Here is a 17,550-nt window from a genome sequence, read left to right as displayed (position 1 = left end):
GACACCAATTGTGTCACAGGTCTATAGATCTAGTGTTCTTTGCTCTGATTGGCTGGTCTGGGTGAAACATGGATGCGGTTGCAAAAAACTTGTCTGTGTTCTTCCATCAGAGTGAGAGTGTACTGGAGATCTCTCAGCGTTCAACTTCTAAAATATTCATGGCGAGGCACATCGATACAGAACAGACACTTTGGTGTCACTCACCTTCGAAGGAGCGCAGAATGAGTTCACATTGTGTTTACATTCCCTCTCTGTCTCTAAGTAACAGCGAAGCGTCACAGATCTCCACGCTCGTCTTTCTGTGTCTTTCTGCAGCATAGCACATTCTGTACTTGTGGGTTGAGGTTGATAGAAGTTACATGTGCTTTTTCACATGTGGACAGGTTTTATACCTCTTGACCTTCAGCTTGTTACATATCAGCGTTACAGAAATCATATTTTACCCATATAGATATGATAAAATAGAAATAATACATAAATAAGATAACCTTAAACCATATAAACCCAGAAACCATCACCGAAATTATAATGTCTTCCATTAAAATACCATTACAAACCATTAGCCTTTTCTATTCAAATGTGTTATAATTAAATTCCTTTTGTCGTGTTTTTGGCATTATCCCTGTAGGATTTAATATCCCACCAATAGAATCCATCACATACAAGTAGGCACTGTAATATTTTCAATTACAACCAGCGCAATTCCCATTATAACCATTAAACCCAGTCAACTTTCTGTTGCAGTTTGTATTGTTTTTCTTTCAGCAGGGTGGCATACCCATACATATGAATGACGTACTGTATATATTGGTTGGTGTTTTAGTTATATTCACGTTATTTCAAAATGAACGATTGAATTTCTGATAACAAACTGTGCGCAAGTGGCCTACAAGCCCACCTCTGGTTCGGCACCCCCTTATCTTCATTCGCTAATGCAGACTTATGTACCCGCCAGATACCTACGTTCTGCAAACGAACAACGTCTTGTGGTGCCATCCCCAAAAGGTAATAAATCTCATGTACCTTGTAATCGGCTGAAAACACATCTCTTCCGTCAGCACCTGACCGATCAGTTCTGACTTCTATCTCTTCTCTATTCTATCTTACAATATCTTACAAGATCACCCAAACCTTTTCTGACTTTCTAAAGAAAATCAGTTTGCTCTGGTCTGTCATTTCCTCCGTATGATAAGTACTTCATTCTTGTTTGGGTTCCTATTCGTGAGTGGTTTTGCCAAGTGTCCTAAAGGCTAATACTTTGAAAAATCCGTCCACTCTCACGTCCCTTGTGATCTGTCATGGGACATTCAGCGCTGTGGGTTTTTAGCAGTTGTTTTGCGCAGTGACAAGACAAACAGGAACAGCGTTTATAATCAGGACCTAACACCACTCTGGGTCTGCAGCACGAGTTGAGAGGCCTTTGTTTCACATAAATTGATTTTTCTGGTTCTGGATGGTGTATTGTAAATACAGGTAGCATCGAGTTTAAATCAGGGAAGGATTTAGTAAGCACAGCAATTTATATGTGGGTGATTGTTTGTGAAGACAGCATTGAAGGGATGAATGAGATCTTCTTTGTGTTGATGTATTTTTTTTTTAGATCAGGGTTGGGATGAGCGGTGTTGAATGAATAGTTATTTTAGAGAGCATTTTGAACAAAATAAGATATTAATATTTTGTGTTGATTGTTCAGAAAAAACACATTTATATATTGAGTCAACTAAAGTAGTGTTCTAGCAAATATATTGCACATACTGGTACTGTTTTTGTTTTGTGATGTCGTTCAGATTTTTTTAAGCAGATAAACTTTCATAGAAGGGCAATGCTTCATCTGCTTGTTGTTTTAATAGAAGACTTTATCTGATCCCTGGAATATCAGCCACAGAGATCTGCACCTGGAATGCAAATGCATGATAACTATCTAGGGGACATTTTCTAGACTTGTTTTCAAAGATGAATCTGAAGTTACGTTTTTGCAAACTAAACCTGCTTGTTATTGACCAAGCACAGTTACTCACATTATCAAGTGTTTATATGGCAAAGAGCAGGAGAAAGTGGGGAATGATTAACTTTCTGGGGTAAACGGGCAATAAACTTGTCCAAAGTTTGGTTAGAGGGCACAGCAGACAACTAAAAAAGATCCCACACAAAAACACAAACACACGTTTAACAACATTGTACTATAATTTCAATCTCCTATGCAATCATCAGCTCTGTCGGGAATGCCACGCTGCTGCTGGAACAATGACAATGACAAGTTTGCAGTCTTCATGGCTACGTAGCGTTTAGGAGGATCGTGGGATTAGAAGACTCATGCAGGTGTCAACGCATGAGGTATCAGCCACAGATGAACACCATATAACGTCTCAAGTCTTAAGTGCACAATCGATACTTCCTGCTGCACTGATGGGATGTCAGATTTGACCTCTGGGTCAAGATTAGTTGAGGTTTTATTTATTTTTGAGTGACACTTCTGGGTGTTGCAGGGAAAGCTGGCTTCTACAGACTAAAAGTGGAAGAGTATATGTGGAGTGATGGAGCATCTCTCAGGTGGAGAATGAGAATATGGGACATTGCAAATGCCTCTGGGACGTGCGTTCTCATTCGGTGACCTCTTAAAGTTCTACCCCCCCTCAAAACTTTTTCCTTTATATGTATATACATATGTCCTTGATGTCCTCAAAACTATTGTTCCTCTCTCCATCACTTAAAATACAAGGGTATTAACTGTAAAGCAAGTATTTACCAGCCACCTCAAGATGTAGTACATATTGCATAATCCCTGAATGCAACTACTTGTGTATATGAATAGTATGAATACCATGGTATGTAATTCATCACCGCGGAATGAAAATGTATGTTGTAACAGTAAGGTTTACCCATTTAACTCTCTTCTTTTCTCACGTTTGTTGCAGAAGATCCACAATGTGGATGCACTGTGGGTGTAATATCAGTCTGATCTAGCATTGGCGTGTATGTGTATTGTAGACCAAGAACAGGCAGTTCTCTACTGGAGTCAGTGCTTCTCATAGATTCATTTGTCAAAGGGGATTGTGTGTGCAATCATCCTCTTATCTCCTGCAGACACAAACACGTGCACACGCATGAACACAAACACACACTTAGGAGCATAACAAGAAAATGACACCGTGTGTTAAGAGAGATCTGTATCGGTTTCCATGCATGTGTTTGTTGTACGTGAGCTCCTGGATGGGCACATGCGCTTTATTGTTTACGTCAGTGTGCAGGATAAGACGCGATGGCCTCAGGCATTTTATTTGATACTTAATGTTTCTGCAGCCCTGTTTTAACAGTGCAAAAACAGGGGAATGGTTTTGGTGCGACGAGCAAAAACGTGTTGCTGAAAAAGTGCATCTCTCTTCACCAAGCTAAATGCTTTGAGGTGTCCTGTGGTGAAATTGTGAAGCAATTTACATATATATATATCACACTGGGTTACAATTGAAATCACCCGGCTATCTCTGAATTCAGAGTTGTTCTGTGTTGTATTTTTAACTGTAAGTATTTGCTTACAAAAGCACAAAGATCACCTGTTGTTATAAAGCTTTATCCTCCCCTTCTCACAGTCTGTGTTACAGAGTAGATGTTTAGATTTTTTTAAATTGTATGTTTTGTCGAGTTTAGGCTCCAGACTAAATTATCAGCTGCTACATTCATATCTCAAGGATTTTTGTGTGTGTGAAAAAGCCTGTTTGAGGTTTCGTCACGTAGTGGTGCTGTAGAAGCTTCTAATGATTCTCCAATTGTCTTATTCAGCTTCTTTTTCTTTGATATAAGCAATCATGAAAAAAAATATTTTCTACATTTGCTTAAATTTAGACATTTAAATGAAACTATTTGAGGTTCACGACGGCATTGCCAAAGCGTCTTCATCAGGACGCCATTTCCATAGCGAACTAATGTGGGCAGTAGGAGTCACACAGCTTGTTTTGAATTTGGCCAGTTAGACGGCTTACTCGGAGATTTCCAGCTAAATATTTCAGTGTTCAAGGGTTTATATATATATATATATATATCCATAGTGGATGATGTTGTAAGCAGCTGAGTAATGACTTTTTTTGTTTGTTTAAAGGTCCAGTGTTTAAAATGTAGCAGCATCTAGTGGTGGGCTTGTGAATTGCATCCAATTTTTCACCCCCCTCCCTTTCGGAGCACTATGGTGGCTGACACAGGACTTAGTTGTCGTCACGTTTCCGCTTATTTGCTGAAGGAAAATTGTATTTAAGAAATGCTCTGTAGAGCAGTTTGTCCGTTTAGGGCTACTGTAGAAACAACATAGCGAATTACATGCTAGGGGACCCGCGGAGTATGTAGATAGAAATGGCTCATTCTAAGGTAATTAAACCATAACGCTTCGTTATGTGAGATCTTTATACACCTCTGAAGACATTGTTATTGATATTATATTTCATTTCTGTCAATAGATAGAAAATGACAAACTGGACTTTTAAATATACAAGCATCTTAACACTTTAAAAAAACAAAGATTATATAATAAAAAGCACAATAACGTAGGGCTGTGCAATTTGAAAATGAGTCGTAATCGTCAATTTTGGCCTTCATCAATTACAAAATTAAATCGAGGTAAACGATTATTGTGCCGCATTCCATTTGGCAAGGATCCTCTCTTTTCTTGTAGTTTAGCAGTGCTATTTCTTTACATTTATTTTCCGGTTAAATTCGCTTAAAAAGAGTTTAAAAGCCAAGTTTTTTTAATTTTCTATGTTGTTTTAAAGGTTAATGACTAATCATGTTAAATAATTTGGATCTCAATATTGGCAATTCTGATTTTTGTCATAATCGAGCAGCCCTACAATAACGTTTACATTTCTCAACCTATTTTAAAGTTTTATGATCTACGTGACGCACAAAAATGTCCTGTTTTTAATGACTAATTTACTGAGTTTCAAAAGTCTCAATACGTCAGAAATGTAATTGTCATCACGCTTTTTTCCCTGCAATTGCAGTTCAACCGTTAAAGAGCCAAACGCTGTATTTTTGTCTATGCTTAGTCACACTTTCACTTTCACCCTCACACAAAGTGCACATCTTTTGCCTGTCCATCATTGTGTTTGGATGTCAGTTGTCATGTGACCTTAAGGCATGTCGCCGTACGATTGGCTTTAGTCCCTTGAACTACCCATCAGTCTGCTCATTGCAATCGGGGGTGAATTTACGTGCATTTTTCCAGTGTGGGGCTAGAGCGAGGAGTGTACAAATGACTCGCAAAAGTACTTCAAGCATCGTCGAGTGGACTAGGAGATTAAAGGACATTATGGACTCTCTCTCTCCATCTTCTATGACTCTAATTACATTATGCAGTCAAAAGAACACAACCTTTGATGTCCCGTGTAGGACGAATGGCAGATGTGTTAATGCATTCAAACGCGTACACATGTGAAGACGGCAGCAGGCTTGACTTCTCCTTGGATAACCTTTTGATGTTACTGTTAGTTCCGTTAGCGAAAGTTCCCCCATCAACGGCCATTCAAAGGTTGCTGTGTGTAATAAGAAAACCTATTTGTAAGGTGTTGATGTTTATTAGTTTTATACTTGATGTTTTGCCAGTGACTTTTGTCATTAAGGCAGATTTGAAATCACAAACTTGTGCAATTCTGGCTTCTCGTGCAGCTGCGAGCGCAGTGATATTTCTCCATCGTAGACCTCCTAGATTCAAATGGACGATTAGAAAGGCATTATACAGCCACTTGAACAGAGAAATATGTAGTATGGGTAATTTCACACCCCGTTTAACTTGTGTCTTTATCTCCTATTTCTCTCTCGCCCTCGTTTTGCCTTGTTTTGTCATTTTGTCTCACTCGCTCGCAGTTCGCCGCAGACGAGCAGAGTTGCCGGGGAGATCTCATGCTTTGTAGTCAGACACAAAGGCATCATTCTGTTTCTTCTGTGTCTTTATCTCGTTCGCTCTATTCTGTTTTGTGCTCGCTCACCCACTCTCTCACTTCTCTCTCCTCTCTCTCTCTTTCTCTGGGTGCACGGAGGGGTAGATTACTGATTCTGATCTGTGAGAAAGAAGATGCTGAGAAGTTCCAGGAAAGACGTGTTGCCATGGTGATGGGAATGTACTTTTATTTGTGTGCATGTGGGAACGGATTAAAAGAGAATCTAAAATACAGAGATTTCTACAATATTCATTAGGCGTGCGCTGCGCTTTCCAGACTTTTCTTTGGAAGTGCAAGCGTAGTAAATGGCTTTAATGAAGATTTTGGAAGATTGTACTTTGTAAGTAGTGTTCCGACATTGCATTTGATTCACAAAACACATACTGATAAAATGTACACGTTGAATTAGCGATGCTCATTTCGGTTAATTTCCCTAACCGAGAACAGACCATTGTTATCCGAACATTAACCGTTAGCTGATAAGATCTTAATATTAAATTGGAATTGAATAAAAAATGCATGCTGCGTCACATTTCGAAGGCTGCGTACTCCGGAGGTCGTGTATGTGTGCCGCCTATGCATCTGGAGGACGCAGACTTCATAAATTTCATAGATTTATATTTACATGCAAACAGCAGCATAACGAAAAGATCAACAACAGCACCTGCATTCACATAGGATCACTTTTTAACGAACTTGAAGCGTTTTAGATAATGGAGAGAAATGCCAAGCATCCATGAGATAAGTTTGTGTAAATAAATTGATTGCTAGCTCCGAAATTCCCTTGCATTAGCTATGCTATTAGCTTTGGTTTGCTGAGCTTTATTTAGCTGTGGTGTGGACACGCCGGGAAGACAGAGAATGCAACAGCACGTCTACATTTAAAACAACAAACTTGAACTTGAGCTTGAGCAAGGCTGCCTTTGACGCATGCCGCTTGGAAGAGTACAGCCCTGACAAATGTGGCCTCAACAATCAGATGAATTACACTTTTTCATCAAGTTTTTTTTAATCTCAAAAACGTTTCGAAGAGCAGTTACACCTGGTTGCACGTGTCTGCACCCTCTGTGCGTTAACACATAAAACATTCATTAAAAACTTATCATTAAATTATTATTATAATAAAACATGTATTCATATTATTTCACTTAAAAAATAAACACCTCCTAAATCGTTTAACTGATGGTATTATTATTTTAACTATCGGTAAGCAGTTAAATACCATCAATATGAACATCCCTACTTTGAACTTTTGAGTTGCTTTGGAAAAAAGTGCGTGAATATGGAATATAATCATTTAGATATATAGAATAATTTAATAAATAAACACATTTAATTAAATAAATAAAAAGATCTATGATTTGTGATATAAGCTTTAGGTACGTTTATTCAATCTAAACTATAAATAAAATGAATTTCAGAAAGGAACACTATATAACCAACGTACAGGTTTCACTTTCTTTGTGATCATTTCAACACACCAGAGCTCACACGCAGACGCTAGCAATAGTCTCTTTGCTCTCTGCATCGACATATCGACTGTAACTCTTTGAAGTATTAAAGTTATTTTAAACCATTGCGATATGCAATATTTCAGGAGTTTTTACACATTGTGCTGCCATAATATTAGGCTAATATTTGCGTTCAAGGCTTATTTTCTAACTTTTCTTTCATTTAAACACGTTATACGTATTTTCTATGGCAGGTCTCAAAAGCACTAAACCCTTAGTTGTATTGATGCTTCACTTTGCCTACAGTGTTAAATTCTACTATACATTGGTGCTGAACTTGGAAGCATATAAGTGTGCGCGTATGTGTGTTTGCGCATGTTAACCCTGTTTCTGTCTCAGCAGGATGCATTTAATTAGACCGCTGTTTGAGGCCTCCGACTGGTGACTGGTTTGATGTCAGGCCTTCCTGCTCTAATTACCTCTGGTCTGGGGTGGCACCTGGCTGCAGGGCCCATCCCAGAATTCAGCTGGATCAGAGGCAGCAGTCCCCCCCATTGTGCTCGTGGGCTTGATCGTGCTGTCGTTTTGTTTGCGTGTGAGGGAGGCCATGCTTTTATTTTTGCACAAGTTTGTGCTCGTGTGTATTTGGGATGTTTTGTCTTCTACTGTGCCTCCCCCAGCGCACACGCGAGGGTTTGTTATGGTTTGGGTTGTCAGCCCTCACGCTGTCACACAAAAGACCCCTTAGGTCTCAAGAGGAGTGCGCACGGAGGCGGCGGGCTAATCCAAGCCCAAGGGGTTTATGAGAGACTGTAAACAGGTTTTCCTTCTGGCGTTTGATCTTAATACTGTCTTATGATGGGAGGACTGTGAAACAATGCGAGTAGAGACTGATGGAGTTGAATAAAACGACCGACACAAAAGACGACATACATTTTGTTGTCTTTCTTGACCTATCAAAATATGAACACGCATGCAATTTTTTATATTTCATAATATATTCAAACGAAGGCCCTTTTTATCGTCACTATTTTTAACCGCTGCATTTTGGCTCACACCTTAATTAAATACCATATTTTGATATTTAATAAACAAACAACACCAATCGCGTGGAGCAAAAGCCCTGCCCCCTTCCACATGCTTATCAAATCACTTACAAGCATATTAGAAAGTATAATTCTCTCATTCTCGCCGCGGCCTGCTCACCGCCCTCCTGGCAGCCCACTTTCCTAACAGTCTGATCCCCGGAGAGCTGATGTCCGGGGACTGATATCGTGCCAGGCCGGGGGGTTAATGAAGCGTGGGGGCGGGGTGACAATAGACAGCACTGTCCCCGGTTCTTATTCGCTCATTGGCCAAGAATGCGGTTTGTAACTGCATCAACAGTGTCACTGTCCCAATGCCGAATAGGCCTCTGAACGCTCGTACCCAGGGCGGAATGAAAGGAGTGGTGGCAAACAGAGACGAATGTTTTTTCAATTGTGAAAAGGAAACAAAACACAGAAACAGTAAGACGTTTGCTGCTTTTTGAGCTACGTTTATGATGTGTTTGTAGTTGTTTTAATGAGGTAGGGTAGAAACGACTTGAGCAGTGTCTCTGTAGGCCTACATGAAAAGGAGAAATGATGAGTGGAAGTGTGTGTGTGTCTGGATTACTCGTCTCTGTTCACGCAGAACTCGACAATAAGGATTCTCCGATGGTTTTGCGGGATGCTCTTATGCTGTGGATTCAGTTTATGAATGCGACTGTTGAGTAGATGGAGCATGCTGGAAATCAGAAATCTTAAGACTCGATTAGTCTCAAAGATGCAGGCTGTAACTTTTGCCATTGTATGAATGTCTTTGTTTCAAATTGCAGGTTACTTTTCATACTTCTCTTTACGTAGGGTGAAGGAAAATGATGTCCATCTGACATTTCCCGCGCAAACATACCCGAAAATATTATTATAAACACATTTTTCTTCCACACAGACCACTTAACAAGATGTAAACACTTGTCCAGCAGAGTTTCATTAGTTTTTTTATCTTGCATATAATTAAATCTACAAATATTTGTTTAACATGTCTAATGGTTGTGTTTGTTTGTTTATAACATTTGTGCGATTGTTAAAAAATTAAAAAAGGAAGTTCCTCTGCACCAGCGTCGCACCAACGTTTTACTAACATTGTACCAATGTTGTGTACATTGTCCGAAGTGGTTTACTGGCTCAATAACTGATTTTTTTTTAACCAAAAACTGTTACGGATCTCAATTTAACTTGAGTTGTCATCAAAACAAACAAACATGATGTTCCGCGCTTGAAAGACATGCGTTTCAAACATAGGCTGACCGGACCGGGCGTAAAAATCATAACTGCTGATGCCTGAAAAACTGTAAAGTTAGAAAAGTATTAAATTGTGTTGATGTATTTTCAGGCTGGTTTTCCTATCCAGGATGATACAAGAATGCCAACTGTCCTCTCACTTACGGCCACGGGGTGTGTCTGGGCCCTGTTGTCTTCTCTAGCAGAACGAGATAACAGCTGTTCGAGTCCAGTGCTCCGTCAGCACACGCATTTAACCTCTCTGTATATGTGTGTGTTTGAAAGTGAGCTGTCTGTCGGCGCTATATCGCTGTAGACTAATCCCCGTTAGGGGGCTCGCTCGCCCCCCTCCCCCAGTGTATGTTGGATGGACAGATGGCGTGGACGTCCGCTTGCATGTGTGTATTTGAGAGAAACCTATCACCGTGCACTTCCTGTGGCGGGGGCGTGTCTGTTCTCGGCAGACGAGCGCACCCTTGCAATTTCTCTGAAAACAGACACCACCTGAGAAAAAGCCACCTACAAGTCTTTTGTGCGTGATTACAGTGCCCAGGACTTTCTTACGGGGAGCGAATGTACTTTTGCAAACTCTGCAGGGTTTCTTTTTTCACCTCGTTTTGTGAACAGCATGAACTTGTGTGTTTTTGGGTGTGTTTGAGGTGGTAATACAATGGAGAGAATGGGTCCCGCTGCCTTCCAAAGCACAGGTGTTTCCTGCATCAAACCGCACCGTCAGCACAGAGCTATTGAGAGATGAATAGATTCACACACACACACAAAAGCAATATTAAAATCTTACAGTAAATCAGGCTCTGATTGTCATTTTACCATTTTCGATACAGACGAGATTTTGTCAAGTTTTATATATATTAGACATTTTATATAGAATGTTCAATCACATTTTGCATTGGCTCTCTTTTGAAGGTGGCATAATCGAGGTTTACCAAAAGTTCATATCATACTGATAGATGTCAATATTTGCTGGTTTAAATAGTTCCCATGTGAAGTGTGTCTTTGTGAAGTGAATTGTCAGGTCCATTACAGTCCATATTCCTCATAAACGGACACATTAAAATCAAATAACATTTTATGTTTTATGAAGAGCCATCTCTTCTCTGTTTGTTGATTATAATCGCTTCTGATTTATACATTTACATTCACTTTAGTCTCTCAAAAACGCGAATCCTTTTCTCTCTCGTCCACAATGCTTGATTTTTTCCTCTTTTAAAATAGAAAAGTTTCTCTGAGAATTTAAATTTCAAGTTTGTACTAAAAATGGCAGTGGAAGTGCCCTGGTGTCTCCAGAATTTTATATCACGAGAATGCATTTGTCTTAGGAGAATTCTGACATGTGGCAGTGTGTGTATTAATAATGCACACACAGCCATGTGTTTAAGTGCCTATAAAAACAAAATACTGTGCTATAAATATTTGATTAAAAGTTTTTTATTATTAATGAGGGTTTCTTTTTATTTATTCGTGTCACACGGATGACTCTGAAAGGCCTACTGTGTGGTTTATAAACCATCCCTCACAGATAAACACCTTCCTTTACCTTGTTTACTACCCTTGCTATCTTCAAATTTTTCTTTCCTAGCATTACTTTTTAGCGACTTCGTCTCTGATATATTGTTCGATATATATATATATATATACATGAACTTGTGAAACGCTGGTTCGAATTGTTTGAATTTAAACAAAAACACATCTTGCATTTTGCATCACATGCAGCTATTCGAGGGCTGATGAACATTAACGCCGTGTGTGTTTTTCCCGCAGCCCCACAGGCCCATGGAGAAGATGAAGAGGTTTAAGAGACGCTTGTCGCTCAGCCTGCGCGGCAGCCAGACGATCGATGAATCGCTCTCCGAGCTGGCCGAACAGATGACCATCGAGGAGAACAGCAGCAAAGACAGCGGTGAGCTTCCGCACCGTATCGCTGTTATCGCTTGCTATGCGTGTGTTGTGTTTGCAGGGTCACCATTAGTGTTAAGCAGACCAGATTAGAGTTTGATTTATTAGCGCTTTGAATAGTTTGTGGAGTTAGAGGTCTGGAAACCTGTAAGACCGCCACGGCAGCGGAAAAAATGACCTCCCGTGGGTCAAATTGGAACATGTTTTTTTTACAGATTATCAGAATTGATCAACTATTTTAATCAAAGGATTCGAGAGACCAGCCAGCTAGAGCTCCAATGAAATGTCTGTGGCATAAAATAAACATTTTGCTTCCCCTTCGCGAGCTTACCATTTGTTTAACATTAGGTGTTAAATTCACACCATTTGTGCCAAGAGAATGCATAGTGGTTAAAAGCATCATTTAATGAGTGCATTTACCACGACAGCCCTGCAGATTTTTCATTTTAAGCATTGCTGTGTCAGTAAATACAGTGTATATTGCTAATATTTGAAAATCCCAAACACTAAGCGTCCTTTCTCTTTCTGCAAAGACTGCTTTACGTTTACTTTCACCTGACTTGCAAGATGTTCACACTGACAGTGACTGGACACATATATCTAAAACTAAACTTAATATATAATATTTTTAGCAATTTCCTATTTACTACATACATCTGTCTGTGGGATACTTTGAGTAACTAAAGGAAAACCATGCAAAACTGAGTCAAATCGCAATATGGTAATGGACACACAATAGACGTCTATGGGGCAAGGAGCGTATAAGCCTGAAATGTCAAGCTTGTTTTTTTGTTAAATGACAAAAATTTGATATTTAAGATATAAGGTTCATGATAAATGATTTTATTGGTGGGATGACTGAGATGTTTTGGTTAGATATTACAAACATAATTCCAGTAGTAGATTTAGTTTTTATGCAAACAATCCTTTTTTTGCCCATATTATTTGAAGTTAAAGAGAGTGTACGTTGTCACCAACTGTTTCATGACGTTAATTTCATTGACGTGTAATGTTTCAATCTTGTGGCTGTAACTTCAAAACGGTGTGATTTCTAAGGGATAGTTTATCCAAAAAGTTGTAATTTCAAACCTGTGTGACTTTCTTTTTTCTGTAAAACACAAAAGAAGATATTTTGAAGAACACCGGTAACCAAACAACATTGACATCCAAAGTCTCTAGACTTAACCACTGAGTCATTTCTCAAAATATCTTCTTTTGTGTTACACAAGACATTTCAGGTTTTTAAATGACATGGTGGATCAATGATCTCAGAATGTTTTATTTTTAGGTGAACTTTCCCTTCATTATCGATTCCATTTCAGTGCATCTATATCTCTGTCCAATATAAAAATGTATAATACATTTTATGCAATTAAACATTAGAAAAAAAGCCCTCCAGCCGAAAGAATAGACGTTTCAGTGTTGTATAACTAAATATGTTTTTGATTTAATTTAAATTCTAAGATTAAGATAAGTCTTTATTGGGGGGGCTGCAAAGTGATGCACCCTACACAGAGGGGGCTTTACAACCAAAACATTTGAGAACCACTGGATAACTATACACTGTTTGTTTGTTTCTCATCAGTAAACGGGACACATTTATTTCTGTGTCAGTGGTTCACAAGGGATCCAAGCTGACTTCCAAGGGGGCCTCAAGATGACAAGTATTTATAAATTAGACAATTGAACATTGAAGTACATCAAAATGTCTTATTAGTTGGCCATTTTTTCAGTTTATTTCAAGCTCTTGAATATTGTATTGGTCAGAAATGTTTGGGGTTTGTGAATGGGATAGGGCCTTTTGAATATTGTTTTTGAATAAGGTTGAGAGCCTCTGTCTGGTTATGAACAGTATGCCAAAACGGCTGTCAATCGGGCAGAACGTTTCTTTAAAGCGTTTTATTCCCACCGTGTTTTCTCTGGGTTACCTGCATGGCCGCAGCTTCACCCTGACACAAAAATGTCACGCTGCATTCAAAACCTGCCACTCAAATACGTCATTACGGACATCTGCACCATTTCTGCGGTCATAAAAAAACTACACCAGGGCCGACTGAAAAATCCTTCTATGAGACCTGACAGACTTGAGCGATGCAATTTCAGTTGCATGGAAAGAAATTGGAGCAAAACTCGCTTTTTTCCCTTCCTCCCCGGAAAGCCTTTCTTTCCTTTTCTCCTAGGTTTTTTTCTAGCTTGTAATTACATAACACCAATGACACCTCTGCGAGGAGTATAGGAGCTTGTGAGAGACGAGCTAAATTAGCTCCGTTGGCTTCGGGCCGGCTTGATGGATGTACCGCAATCACACAGACAATACAATGAGACGCTGTATAAACCAGAAGCCAAAGGCGCTTGGGTTTTAGTGCCTTTTTGCTTACCTACCGTTGCCTCACCAGCTGGCCCCGGTGCACCCGGGTAGTTGCGTGCTCGACTGAGGTAAAACAGTAACCACAGTTATCGAACGGCCACAGGGAAGTTTTGGCCGGGGACTGAGGGTGCAGTTTCACGTAGTCATTTTTGGAAAACCTTTACGTGAGGTTTTCAGGGAAGTGTAAAAGGGAACATTGAAAATCATCCAGTGTGATATGAATGGAGGGTGACTGGGTTCGGAAATGGCTCGGGAGAGATTCCAAACGTCCTGCCTCAAACTTCCTGACCGATGGAGAATAATCACCCCTCAACACTGAGGGATACAGTTAGTCTATATGCAAAAATATCCACAGGTTAAGACTGACTTTTCAAGAATGCAATTTATTTTTGTACGAATGTCTCATTCATTTAGCAGTAAACACTGTGATGTGTACACAATGGTCGTAACAAGCCCATTCAACTTTGCACACACACACTCAGTCACACTTAAACAGACATTGGCTGTTTTAAGACCTGCGTGTTGAATGCGTGTAATGCCAGCAGTGACCCAACCAGGGTTTTAAGGCGGTCCGATGAATGTTTTGTAAAGACCCCAACGTTGCGTAAGGATGTCATGCGGTTCTCTCTTTCTTTTAATCCGCACATTAGTGAGTGTTTCTACCCTCATTTTATAAGCTCAGCTGGATTCTGGTTACGGTGATCCTCAATCGCAACGGGAACGTGTCAGCCCATCCCATCTGAAATGGGATTAGAGACTGTTAAATTGCTGTTAGATTTTAAAGGATTTAAATATTTCATTACTTTAAATTATTGAAATCACAAACAGCCTTTATTTGAAAGCTTTTTTTACGAAAAACTTAACCTGGTCACCTTTGCCTCTCTATCGCCATTTCTGTCTGAAATTTAAGATTATTTAACGGTGTAATGATTGTATTAAATAAACAGTTTGTTGAATGGGTCCTGTATTTGGTCGCAATTAAACAAACCCTATGGTACATTGACATCTAGCGGTTGAGCTTGGTAACGGAGTCTAGTTTCAAAATATTGGAGAGACGAGTTTAGCCAAGTAAAGGTTCTTCTCGGTTTCTCGCTTGTTATCAGAAATAATCTACAGGCACTCTGTTGTTTGTGAATGTGTACCCGGAAATTCAGTTGGGAGGTCACGCAAGTGCGCAAGCGCAGAAACCTTTGTTAATGTTGTTAAGATGAAACCGTCTATACCTATCTTGAAGTATGTTAATAAGTCAAACAATGTCAGACTGTCATTTCCCACAAAATAGTACCTGTTAAATTATAAAGCACATAAATCGGCGCAGGGCATGCATGTTCCTAAACATTAAACCATAACTTTTTTACTCGTCTTGTAGTTTTCTTGTATTTTTAAGCAGTCCTTTAGCAGTCAATAAGAAAAGAGTGAGTTTTGCGAGACCCCTAAGATGCTGCCACCGGAGACTGTTGGCACGGCGACCGTGAAAGCATCCGCGCTTCGGGCCCGAGAGCTTTTGCTGACATGAAGTATTTTTCTCATGAGCCCGGTTGCTTAGCAACAAGACGTAGTAGACAGGACAGGGATAGAGTTGACATATTATATACGTATGCATTGAAAATCGATCACAGTGTGTTTTCTTTAGGAAACAAATGCGGTGTCTGTAGAAACTGAAAGATTCAAGTTTTCCCCAAGGTCTTTTTCTGTCTATTATCATTAAAGCATGCCCGCTGATGATGTCTGGACATTGACATATTGGCACGGCTCTACTTGTTGTACGTTACCATAGCGTTGACCGTAGAACATTCTGGAGTTTCCATGATGCTCGCACGTAAACAAGGCCGGCTGGCAATGAATCAAACGGTGGGCTCATCTGGTTAAAACTCGACCACTAGGTCTGCGCTCTTGTGTGGTGTGCGTGCCTGATGTGTTGTTGGCTTGTCTCGGTAAGCAGGTTGGAAGCAGTGTTGTAATATCTGTTGGAAGATATGACCACAACAGAGAAATGTGTTTTAATGAATGAAAATAATACAGCATCAACGTGTTCAAGCTTCAAAACAACATTTGAAGTCAATACGAGATCAAAATGGATGTTGTGTGTATATATATATTATTTTGACAAATGCCTCAGTGCTTTTCAAAGATGGAAATGTCTGTTGGATGGACCACCAAACTATATGTGTAAGTGTGTGTAGGCAAACGTGACTTTAAGATTACGTTGTTTGTGTGCATGTGTGTTTGCAAGCTCAAGGAGGATTTTGTTGTTGGGACAGGTGCTATAAGCACTAACAGGTGGGATGGACAGGTGCAAAGTGCACACACACAGTGCGATGGTCGAATAACCTCTAGAGTCCTTAATTCATGTTAATAAATGCTGTGTATATTAATAAAAGGACATGCATGCTGTCATCGATTATTCAATTGTCTGTAACTGCAGTAGTTTGTCTCGCTATGATTGGTTCCTTCATTTTTCTATCGATGCAAATGTTTCCATAGGAACACCTAATCTTTAAATTAAGCTTTACATGCTGTTCAATAATAACAAGTGTATCTTACGCTTGCAATACTGCCATAGCAACAGCTCCGGCACAGCATCTGGTTGAATTTCCACAAACGTCACTGCTTTCTTAAAAGTTCTCTGATATTTCCCCTGCCCTCAGCCTGACCTTGTGTAATAAAGTGGTTATTTTAATGAAGTATTGACCATAGATATCGGGTCCCGTTCTTGCACGGATATATCCATTCATGTAATTACACAGATGCGTGTGTATTGACTGAGGTCTTGTGGTTATTTCAGAGCCCATCGTGAGGAACGGCCGCCCACCGACATCTCACAGCATGCACTCGTTTTTGCACCAGTACACCGGATCATTCAAGAAGCCTCCCTTACGCCGGCCTCACAGCGTCATCGGGGGCAGTCTGGGGTCATTCATGGCCATGCCCCGAAACGGCAGCCGACTCGGTAAGTGACCAATTGCAACACTTATTACATTTACACTTGGTAATTAAGCGCTTCATTTTTTTCAAAGTAGAGAATGGAAATTATTTTAAGGAGAAAACATCTTATGTGAAGTTTCAAAATTTGCCGGAGACCATAACGGTTTCTTTTATGCTAAATGTTCTATATTGTTTATCATTTTATTTTACAACATTCGCATTTTTTCTTTATATATTCTTGAAATGTATTTATTATATAAATACTTATAGTGCACTTATTTCTCACATCGGTACACTTTTTTCCAAAAGCAATTTTTGCTTATGCATTTCAGCGTGCATTTATTTCTTTTTCACGATTCAGGCAGTCACTAATGGACAAAAACAGCTTTGGCCTTTTCCGTTTTTCTGTCTTGCATAAGCACTGAGAAACCACATGACCACAGTACAACGTTTTGCCAGTTCTTTTGTTTCATGTTGACGTCTGAGTCAAACATTTCTAAGGATGTTTGAGTTCCCTAATGATGACTAATTTTTGAGACACCTGATGTTGTAACAGGTTACATGACGCTTATGAATGACTCATGTTATTCACCCCTTGGACCAATCCCGATCGTAAATCTTCCATGAACACGCCCACTTCCGTTTGACTTTCATGAGCCCTGCTC

The 17,550-nt window shown here is 39.7% G+C and overlaps 1 protein-coding gene across 1 annotated transcript in view; it reads left to right on the top strand.

Annotated features, from left to right (window-relative positions):
• Positions 1–17,550, top strand: part of cdk17 (cyclin dependent kinase 17) — a 34,921-nt gene that overhangs the window by 4,587 nt on the left and 12,784 nt on the right. The window contains exons 2-3 of the mRNA XM_079454280.1: positions 11,458–11,596; positions 16,746–16,910. Coding sequence (XP_079310406.1) covers positions 11,470–11,596; positions 16,746–16,910 — 292 coding nt within the window. The 5' untranslated portion in view covers positions 11,458–11,469. The remainder of the gene's footprint in view (positions 1–11,457; positions 11,597–16,745; positions 16,911–17,550) is intronic.

The sequence above is a fragment of the Barbatula barbatula genome, assembly GCF_947034865.1.
Source record: "Barbatula barbatula genome assembly, chromosome: 4".
Taxonomy (NCBI): domain Eukaryota; kingdom Metazoa; phylum Chordata; class Actinopteri; order Cypriniformes; family Nemacheilidae; genus Barbatula; species Barbatula barbatula.
Note: the sequence above shows the minus strand (reverse complement) of the source record. Positions and strands in the feature narration are given on the sequence as shown.